The sequence below is a fragment of the Vombatus ursinus genome, unplaced genomic scaffold (assembly GCF_900497805.2).
Source record: "Vombatus ursinus unplaced genomic scaffold, bare-nosed wombat genome assembly UNPS02012622.1, whole genome shotgun sequence".
Classification (NCBI taxonomy): Eukaryota; Metazoa; Chordata; class Mammalia; order Diprotodontia; family Vombatidae; genus Vombatus; species Vombatus ursinus.
The window spans coordinates 396,003-405,789 of record NW_020952400.1 but is presented as its reverse complement, the minus strand read 5'-3'; the positions used below and the strand labels follow the sequence as shown (position 1 = coordinate 405,789).

The 9,787-nt window shown below is 40.5% G+C and overlaps 2 protein-coding genes across 4 annotated transcripts in view; one reads left to right on the top strand and one right to left on the bottom strand.

Moving 5' to 3' along the window:
• PFN4 (profilin family member 4) overlaps positions 1-9,713 on the bottom strand; it is a 39,721-nt gene extending 30,008 nt beyond the window's left edge. For all 3 annotated transcript variants that reach the window (XM_027858043.1, XM_027858046.1, XM_027858045.1), the window contains exon 1: positions 9,432-9,713. The gene's annotated coding sequence lies outside the window, so the exon portion shown is untranslated. The remainder of the gene's footprint in view (positions 1-9,431) is intronic.
• Positions 1-9,787, top strand: part of LOC114040056 (zinc finger protein 558-like) — a 26,888-nt gene that overhangs the window by 11,612 nt on the left and 5,489 nt on the right. Inside the window, exon 5 of the mRNA XM_027858038.1 lies at positions 9,467-9,782. Within this exon, the coding sequence (XP_027713839.1) occupies positions 9,467-9,782 (316 nt within the window). The remainder of the gene's footprint in view (positions 1-9,466; positions 9,783-9,787) is intronic.

The window sequence follows — 9,787 nt, the reverse complement described above, 5'->3', positions numbered from 1 at the left end:
AGAGAGAGGTCCACTCTTACTAACCATCAGAGAATCCACACTGGAGAGAAACTTTATGAATGTAATCTATGTGGAAAGGCTTTCACACATAGGAAGAGTCTTACTGTACATCAGAGAATTCACACTAGGTAGAAACCTTAGAAATGTAATCAGTGTGGAAAGGCTTTCAGAGACAGTTCCAATTTTATTAAACCTCAGAGAATCCATACTAGAGAGAAAACTTATGAATGTAATCAATGTGATAAAGCCTTCAGGCAAAAGTCCCTTCTCCCCCAGAGAATTCGTAGGAGATAGAAATCTTGTCACTGACATGAATGAGGAAAGGCTTTAATTAAAATGGAGTACAGAGCTTCTTAGTAGAAAATTCATTCTGGGTGTAAGCCATTTGGAGACTCAACGTGAGAAGGCCTTCAGCCAGAGATCAGCTCTGACTTCACATCAGATGATTCATGTTGAAAAGAAGACTTATGGGTATGCTCGATGGGGACTGGTCTTTCTCCAGAAGATGGAGGTCACTGGTGAAGAGTTAAATTTGGTGTCTAACAGAATGGTGAAATAAGGGAAAATAATTCATACTGACTCACCAGATGGCAAAACAGCAAAAGGTGGCAGTAGAATTGCTCATGAACTGCATGATTATGTGAAAGGAGCCATCAGGGTGTTCTTACAAACAAAGTATCTTCAGAATAAAGAAAAGGACTTTTGTCAACATTGTGTCATCTGGGGAATAACGTTTGGCGAAGGGAGGAAATCAGAGGTGTTTGATCAAGAGTATGAAAATTGAGGGAATTCAGGGGAATTTTGTGGTCTCCTGCAGGCCACCTACATGTGTGTATCAGTGTGCATTCAGGCTAGCACATGTGACAATCAGGAAACTTCTCATTAACTTGTAGTAATTTCTGCCTCCTGATTTTTGTGACCCAACATTCACGGTGAAGAAGAAAGGATTCCCCTGATGGACTTGAGGCAGAGCTGAACCATCATGGGAGAAAGCAGGTGCCCTGAGATTTCTATCTAAACAGCCTCCCATGGTTGCTCCTGCTCTACTAGCCTGGAAGGGGAATCTGAAGGAGCTGCATTCTACATAAGAGGCATCTGGGGGGCAGCGAGGTGGCACAGTGGATAGAGTACTGGTCCTGAGTCAGGAGGACCTGAGTTCAAATCCAGCCTCAGACACATGATACTTACTAGCTGTGTGACCCTGGTCAAGTCACTTATCCCCGATTGCCTCACCAAAAAGTGAATAAAATAAGATGCATCAGACTGCTTGTCACATGTGAGCTGGGGTAATGGACTGTCAAAGAGGTCTTCAATGACTCCTCCATGAGATGGTTTTGTGTCTTGGTAAATCCAAACTGACCTCTTTAAGTTCACCACCCTTGGATGCTTGTCCTGGGTGCCTTTGGGCCAGCTTTAGATGGTTTAAGCGTGTTGAGAAGGTGTGAGGAAGTTTGGGTTTTTCTTTGCTCCCTTAAGGAAGTAGGAAAGAAAAAGGGAGAAAATTATTTAGAGCAGGAATTATCACCACGTGCCTTTTTAAGGGAATACATAAATATGTGGCGAGTATCTCCTTTTAAAGGGCCAAGAATACTGGATTTAAAATAAAAATGTTTCTAAATGTTTATCACTAGCAATTATAAATTTGGATCTGATTTAAGTTTAGTGTTCTATAAGGAAAAATCTAATAGTAATGATTGTTATGAAAAAAATGATGACTGTAAAATGCTTAATACAATGCCATATGTTAGACGTGGTATTATTATCATTTAACATAATTGTTAAAAGTACCAAGAGTAATAAGATTGATAATTTCTATTTGTGGTAATCTGGAAATGCAGTTGATGTCATCTGAAGCTTATTGTTTGTGTTACAAAAGTTGTTACTATGTTTCTAAATTGTATTATATTTCTAAAACTCTTAGATTGTAACATCTGAGGGACCATCGTGAGGTAGAAATGGTGTTAAAGTAACTCTTGACCTGGAATGGGTCTTTTAGTGATTTAAATGAGATAATTTGAAACTGTTAAATACCTAGTGAGGTATATTTGGTTATAAGCAAGTAATAATGATATTGATATTTACTATGATAGCAGATTTTCATTTAAAATCTTGACTATTATAAAAATATATGGTGGTTTAAGGTTATAGTTTCAACATATTAATGATGAGATGAATGATTTTCTGCAAAGTGATTTGGAAGTGCATTCATCTAATGGGTTGTTTCACAGTTTATTACTATGGTGGAAATAATTTTATAATGTATGCCCTGTGGTACAAACATATTTTATTGTGAAAAACTTATTGATATGTATTGATTTGGAATTAATGAGGTATTCTTTCATATATCCGGGCCTCAATTATAAATTTAGAGAAAAAAAATTTTTTTTTCAACCCAGGCCTTGTTTAGGCTAAGGATTAGGTTTATTGGGGGATGGGCCATATGGGCCAGGCTCTTTAGGCAGAGACTAGTGGTCCTGGGGAAGTCTAGGCCGCCATCTTTATGTCATTGAGGTTGAATCTGGATGGGATCTGGAATCTGCATGTGGCCTGAGGCTATCAGACCAGTAAGGACAGACAATGATGGGCTAGCATAGATAACAGAAAAGTCAGTCTATTGGAGTGGGAGTGGCTCCAGGAGATTGTTGGACCTGGTGAAGAGGTCCAGACAGTTTTTTTTTTGGGTTAGCTTACATATTTCTGAATTTTCTTATATGATGTAATCTGGTAAGCAAATGTATTAGTTATGTTGTTGGAAGGGCAATTTATTTTATAATTTGGAATGTTATTAGATTAAAAATTGTGCCTTCAGAGAAAAGAAAAAAATTGGGTTGGGCTGTTGGGGCATTCTATATGATTCCATCCTGTAACATTTCCTTTTAAGTGATGGGGTATGGGCCCAAGCCGAGACCTTTGCCCTTTGCCCCAAAAAGAATCTGGTTCCCATTTGTCTATGGCCCCAGAGGGCCCTTAAACTTTTCTTCCTCTGGACTCAAATGGTTCCTTATCTATTCCCCTTATGTCCCTTTGAAAGCTGAGCCCCACCTTTGGATCTTATTCAGCTGCCTTTCAAACTTCTCCTTCCAGCTTCCTCTATTATCTATTCCCATTGTCTATTCAATCTCTCAGACCTTCCAATCAGAATTCCCCCTAAGCCATCCAGACCCTTTTCCCAGCCCCTCCTCTGGTCACCCAAAGTTACTTTAATGTATATAAGATCCACCCTGGCCCCCATTTAAACGCTGGGATTTTCTCATGCCTGTTTGTCTTTACAGGCGTCACGAACGTTCAGATTCCTTAAGAGTCTGGCCTGTATGGTTTATCTCTAATAAATTTTTTCTCTAGCTGAAAGAAGATTTGGGTTGAAATCATTCAGGCAGGGCCCACCTGTCATGATCTTGGGGTCTCAGCACCCCTAAACCTCTAGACCTCAACATAAGTACTGTAATTTAAGAAATGAGAACTTCCAAGTTTTGTCTATATTTAAAGGAAAGTTTTAGCTGGGATTATTTGGCTCCTACTTATGAAGTTTAGAATTGTTAACTAAGTTATTTGGAGTTATTATTTAAGTGAAGTACTGGTAAAAATATTTTTGGTGTGTGTGAAAAGAAACTTGGTAATTATGCAAAAAAGTTTTTGTAAAATCTCACAATTCTTATCAACCTTGTGCTGGAGTTTTGTGTTGTGGAACTCTTACTGAATAAGTGGCTCATTGCAGACACCTTTTTGACTAGAGAATTTAGGTAAACAGGAATTTTATGGCAATTAGGGAATTGTGAGCTGTTTTTAAGAAAGGGAAATACTTTTATGAAGAAAAGTTTTGATGAAATCTTTGATATTCTTTTAGAGGGCCTACTAAATTTCTATTTGTAAGAAAATTATGTCCAAACCTACTATGAACTTAGAGTTTCGTTCCTGGGTTTGTTGTGTCTTTGGATTGGATTTAACTGGGTGCATTTAGAGAAATTGTCTCAATGGAAGCAACATCAAAGATCTAAGGCACTAGCCTTATTAATTATTACTAATACTAATTATTATTACTTAATATATAATTAATATTAATTATTAATACTAAAGCAACTACATTTCTGTAATAAGCTGTAAGTAGGAAAAATGGTTTGATCTGAATTCATTCCATGGCCTAGCAAGAGTTAAAATTACTGTTTGAACTTATCATATGTATAAGATTCAAGTCCTGAAAGTGGCTCATTCTTTCAGATTAAGAATGGTTAGAGAGGGATAAATAAACCTGAGAAACAGAGAGGGAAATCTATTTAGAGTAGTGATTTTACTCAGGATGTTTTTAGGAATCAGAACATGTGTAGGAAGTTATGCAAACTACTTAGATCTCTACTTAGATCTCACTTAGGAGATGTTCCCTAATTAACGTGAAACTATAGTTCTGATGAGGGGAATTTGCTATCTAAGACCTTGGGGACTGTTAATGAGTCCAACTCCAGGTATGGTTAACAAGGAACTGACTCAGCTACTGAGCCATGACGTCAGCAACCCGCAAAGAGGTTTGTCAGCTGCATCTACGAGCTGCAAGGGGGTGTTCTCATGGGAGGTCGGGAGAATGACTTTTCTGCATGGCTGAGGTAGGATTCTCCTGACTCAATTTCCCCACTATGACACCTGGCAGACTTTAAACCTGCCCCATTGCAGTTGGTAACCATATAACTTCTGCCTGGAATTGAAACGAATCTAAGGAAGCATTGTTCCCTTACTTGAGTAATGTCCCCGTTCTTTCACGGCAAATTCCTACAATCATAAGTTTTCTAAGCATAAATATCAAATCTATTAAACAACAGATTGATGCAGGAACATGAGGTCATTATGATATGATGCAAGCATAAGACTGAGTTATTGGGCCTGGAATTTATGAGGATAATTAGGCCAGGAGATTGTGGAACCAGGATTAAAGTTGTCTCAGTCTGATACAATTAATGTTAAAAGAGGAATAGCTTGTGACTTATCTTGTAAATGCCTTGAAAGAAGCATCCATTTTAATTAAGGATTATGTATTTGGGCGTGACCAGAAGTTGGGACTGTTCCATTATTTGATGAGCTCTGGTTTTAAATTAACTACTATTAAATTAACGTATTGGAATCTGTCATTAATTACATAGCAGAATCTCATCCCACTGATGGCGGAATATCAATAGGGATCAATAATGAACTACTGCAAGGTACAAAATGAGAAGTAATGCAGAGAGTGAGGCGAGGTTCTCGTTTTTTAATTTGAGTTTCTTGAAACATGACAATTGACCAAAGTTCCAGTTTTGATCTTGTAATTATGAAGACATAGGGGTTGAGTTAATTTTCATTATTTGCCTTGGTTATTGGCAAGGTAACTTATAAATTGTGTTGAGATCAATCTTGTAGGAGAGTGGACACAAGAAGGAGGATCTCTGCAGGAGGAGAGTCTGCCGGACACTGTCTGAACAGCACTTGGACCACAGGACTTTGCCAGATGATGTCCAGAGTGTCAGACAGCTGCGTGAGAAGAAACTTCTGAAGCTTTAAATGGACAATTTATCGTTAACTTTTGGGTCTCTGTATCTGTATTTAATAAGGGGACTGCTCCCTTTTTACTTGGTCAGCGCATTGGTCAATTCCTCCCTTCCTTCTCCCATACCGTTTTAAGTCTCCAAAATCCCTTGATGAAAGGTTGCCCAGCAGCACAGCCCCAGAGAGAACCATCACCAAGGCATTGCAAGGTTTAACCACTTTAGCTGAGGAGTTGGCAGAGAACTCTGGAATAGATAACTGATTAAAGGGATGGTTCGAACCCTGGTTTGGTAAATGCAAAGGAATGGCTATATCCATTCAGGAGTATTAACTGCTGTAGGATGTTGTATAGCTCCGTGCACTAGGGAACAGGTACAACAAATGATAGAGACATCCTTCACTAAAGATTACCCCAGTAGGACACACAGTGGGAGTTCAGAGGGCAGGCTCCGGGAATATAAGGGTGATGATTAAAAGTACCAATGAGACTTTCCCCAGTGATGGAGAATGCGAAATCATGTTAAAGAGATTAGAGGATAAGGAAATTGGGAAGGTGTGGAAACCACATCTTTACTTTAAAAAAAAAAAAAAGGGAGGAATTGTGAGAAATAAGAGTTAAGTTTCCACATAAGTAGATAAGAAATCAGCATAGACAGGCTAACTTCTCCATCCAAAGGGGACAGGGAGGATAACAACACAATTCTAGTCACAAAATGTATGTTAAAGGGTGGGGATCACATGTATATAAAATATATGAACAGGGCATATAAGGAAGATTGTAACCCAGAAGGATTAGGACCAATCCGGATCCAGAAAGGATGAGTTAGGCAATTACTAGCTATAAAGCTTGCTCTGGTTTCTTTTACGTGGGCATTTCTCCCCCTTCCAAGGAGGTGTGCCCGCTTCTCGCAAGAATCAAAAAAGATGAACTTCAACCTCTTCAATAAAAAGTCTTTGAGACACCAGTCTTCAGAATTGAGTCTGGGGTTTTCTTTATAACATTGGTGAAGTAGGAGTACTAACTGTTGTTTGCAAATTTGATAGAATTCTCCTGTCTTCTGATGGTTTGAGTAGTTCACATTTTTGGAGGTATTCCTCTAATTCCTTTGTGTTCTCAGTTTCTTTAGTATAAAACTGTGCATAATATGTTCTGATTATGCCTTTTATTTCTTCTGGCTTTGCTGTGATTTTACTTTCCTTTCCTATTTCCTATTTTATTAATTTGATCCCAAAGAGATCATACAAATGGGAAAATGATCCACATGTACAAAAATACTTATTGCAGCTCTTTCGGTGGTGGCAAAGAACTGGAAATTGAGGAGATACCCATCAGTTGGAGAATGACTGGACAAGTTGTGGTACATGAATGTAATGGAATACTATTGTGCTATAAAAAGTGATGAGCTGGAGGACTTCAGAAAAACCTGGAAAGACTTATATGGTCTGATGCTGAATGAAATGAACAGAGCCAGGAGAACATTATACACAGTAACAGTCACATTGTGTGATGACTGGCTTTGATAGACTTAGCTCTTCTCAGCAGGGCAAGGATCTAAGATACCTCCAAAAGTCTCATGTTGGAAAATGCCGTTCACATCCAGAGAAAGAATCATGGAGTCTGAACGCAGATCCAAGCAGGCTATTTGCTCTCCTTTTCCTTTGTTGTTTTGTTTTATTTCTACTTTGTCGTGGTTCCTTTCATTAGTTCTAATTTTTCTATACGTCATGACTAATGTGAAGATATGTTTAATATGAATGTATAAGTAGAGCCTTTATCAGATTACATGCTATCTTGGGGAGTGGGGAGGAGTGGGAGAGGAATTTTAAAACTCAAAATCTTATGGAAGTGAATGTTGAAAACTAAAAATAAATATATTACTTTTTTTAAAAGTGGAGTTCTTTCGATCAGGATAAAATAAATTACCTTAAGAAATGTCTTGATGAAGCTGAGAAGATGAGATGCTTTTAATAAATGGCTACTCAAAACCACCAAAGAGAAGCCTCTTGTAATTTAACAACCAAACTGACCAATAATGCTTGCTGCTCAACCTCAATTTTTAAGTCAGATTAAAGCAAAATCTATTTTCTCTTTTGCCCACCTCCTCACCCCACACCAAAAGATAAGAGAAAAACAAAACCTTTGTAGCAAATACATCCAAACAAGCACCCCAAATTCCCACACTGGCCACATCCAAAAAGCCCTCTCTTTGGAAAGGGAGCATGCATCACCAGGAGTCTTCAGAACAGTGGCTGGGCCCTGCATCGATGAATTCTTACATCTTTCAGAAGTTTTGACAATATTGTTGTCACACTAAGCGTTCTGCTGGTTCTACTCATGTCATACACATTCCCAGGTTTCTGTAAAACTGCCCCTTCATTGTTTCTTGAGGCACCACCGTATCTCATTGATTTGTTCAGTCATTCCCTATGCTCAGCCCCAATATCACTGACCAGTGGCATTGCCCAGTTCCAACAACAATGACCTACAGCGCTAACTAGTCCCAGCATAAATTGGCCAATAAATGAGTATATATCAAAGTGGATTAAGTGCTTGCTCTGTGCCAAGACTGTGCTCAGCATCGGAGACATTCCCTGCTCTCCAAGCGCTTACTCTCTAATGGGGGAGAGCATCTTGGAAAGATTTCAGCTGCCAGGCAAATGGAAGTCCCATGGGCCAAAGGGAGCAAAGCAGATGGTCCTGCTTTGTCATGAAAATCTTCAAGAAAGAGAAACAGGCACAAATTCCAAGCATGATCAATTTATTAGCAAGACCAGCCAACTGCCAACAGAGTGAGATCCCAAGCCCCTCCGTGGCCAGGGATCCTTCTGACAATCGGAGCAGCTTTTTCTACGTTGGTTAGATAATGTCCAGCAACGCAAACCAAACTAAGATGGGACTCATCTATGAGGATGAGTCATCATCCTGGCTTGTAAGAGGGGCTCTCCAGAATCTACAGCAATGGGGGAAAGTCCTCCCCTCTCCGGCTTCTTCAGGCTGTAGCCCAGAGCAGCTACTAGGGCCTGTCAGTCTCAATACGATCCCTAAGGACAGATTCCAGGGATTAAATACAACTCTCAATCAATAATTGATAAATGACATGAAATGAAGCGGGGTATCAATGTTTGATTTCACAGCTTCTTCTTTCATGTCATTTCCATCGATAAAATGATATTCCTTTCTAATGCTGGATCATTTGGCAGGGCCAAGATCTTTGGGTGGCTATGGCTACTGCATGGGACAGGGGGCAGGAGCGTGTCAATGATAACTAAACTGGCTAGCCCCAATACCTCTGACCAATGGTGCTGACCAGTTCCAGCAACACCGACCCATGACAGTGAGCAGTCTCAAATCACTTAACGATGGAACTGACCATTCCAAGTCACAGTGACCAATGGCATTGCCTAGTACACATAAGCTGGGGCAGCTAGGTGGCCCAGTACATAGAGTCAAAGAAGACATGAATTCAAATGTGACCTGAGACATCGACTAGCTGTGCGACCTTGGGCAAATCACTTAACTGCTATTTGCCTTGGTTTCCTCAGCTGTAAAATAGGGATAACAGCATCTATTTCCAAAGGTTATTGTGAGAATCAAATAAGATAATATTTTTAAATTGCTTAGCACAGGGCCTGGCAGATAGTAGGTGCCGTGTAAATACTTAACCCCTTCTTCTTCCCCGAGTAGTCTTTTAATTTTAATTTAAAAAAACTTTTTTTTTGGGAGGCAATTGGGGTTAAGCGACTTACCCAGGGTCACAAAGCTAGTAAGTGTCAAGTGTCTCGTCCGAGGCCGGATTTGACTTCAGGGCGGGCGCTCCATCCACTGCGCCACCTAACTGCCCCCTTCCCTGACGGGTATTAACAACGATGAGCCATTGTTCAAATTTGTTTTTTCCCAGGACAAACCTACCGGTATTACTTACCAGTCCTGCCAGTGTTACCCAATGTCACTGACTAGTCCCAACGCCGCTGCTCAATCACGCGGACCAGTCTCAGCAACACTGGCCAATGGAAGAGACCAGATCCAACCGCGTTGGCCAAGCGCACGGGGCAGCCCGTTTTTTACGAGCTAAAAGCACAGCCGACATCACCAACTCCACTGAGCTCCGTATTTGCCTTTGCTTTTGGCCAGGAGACTTTAAAGGCCAAAGGCTCTCCCTCCGAGCGAGCGAGCGGTCATTCCACTGGAGGATTCCGCGCTCTGCTGCGCCCTGGCGGGGGGGAGCGGGCCCCGCCCTGGCGGGGGGGAGCGGGCCCCGCCCTGGCGGGGGGGAGCGGG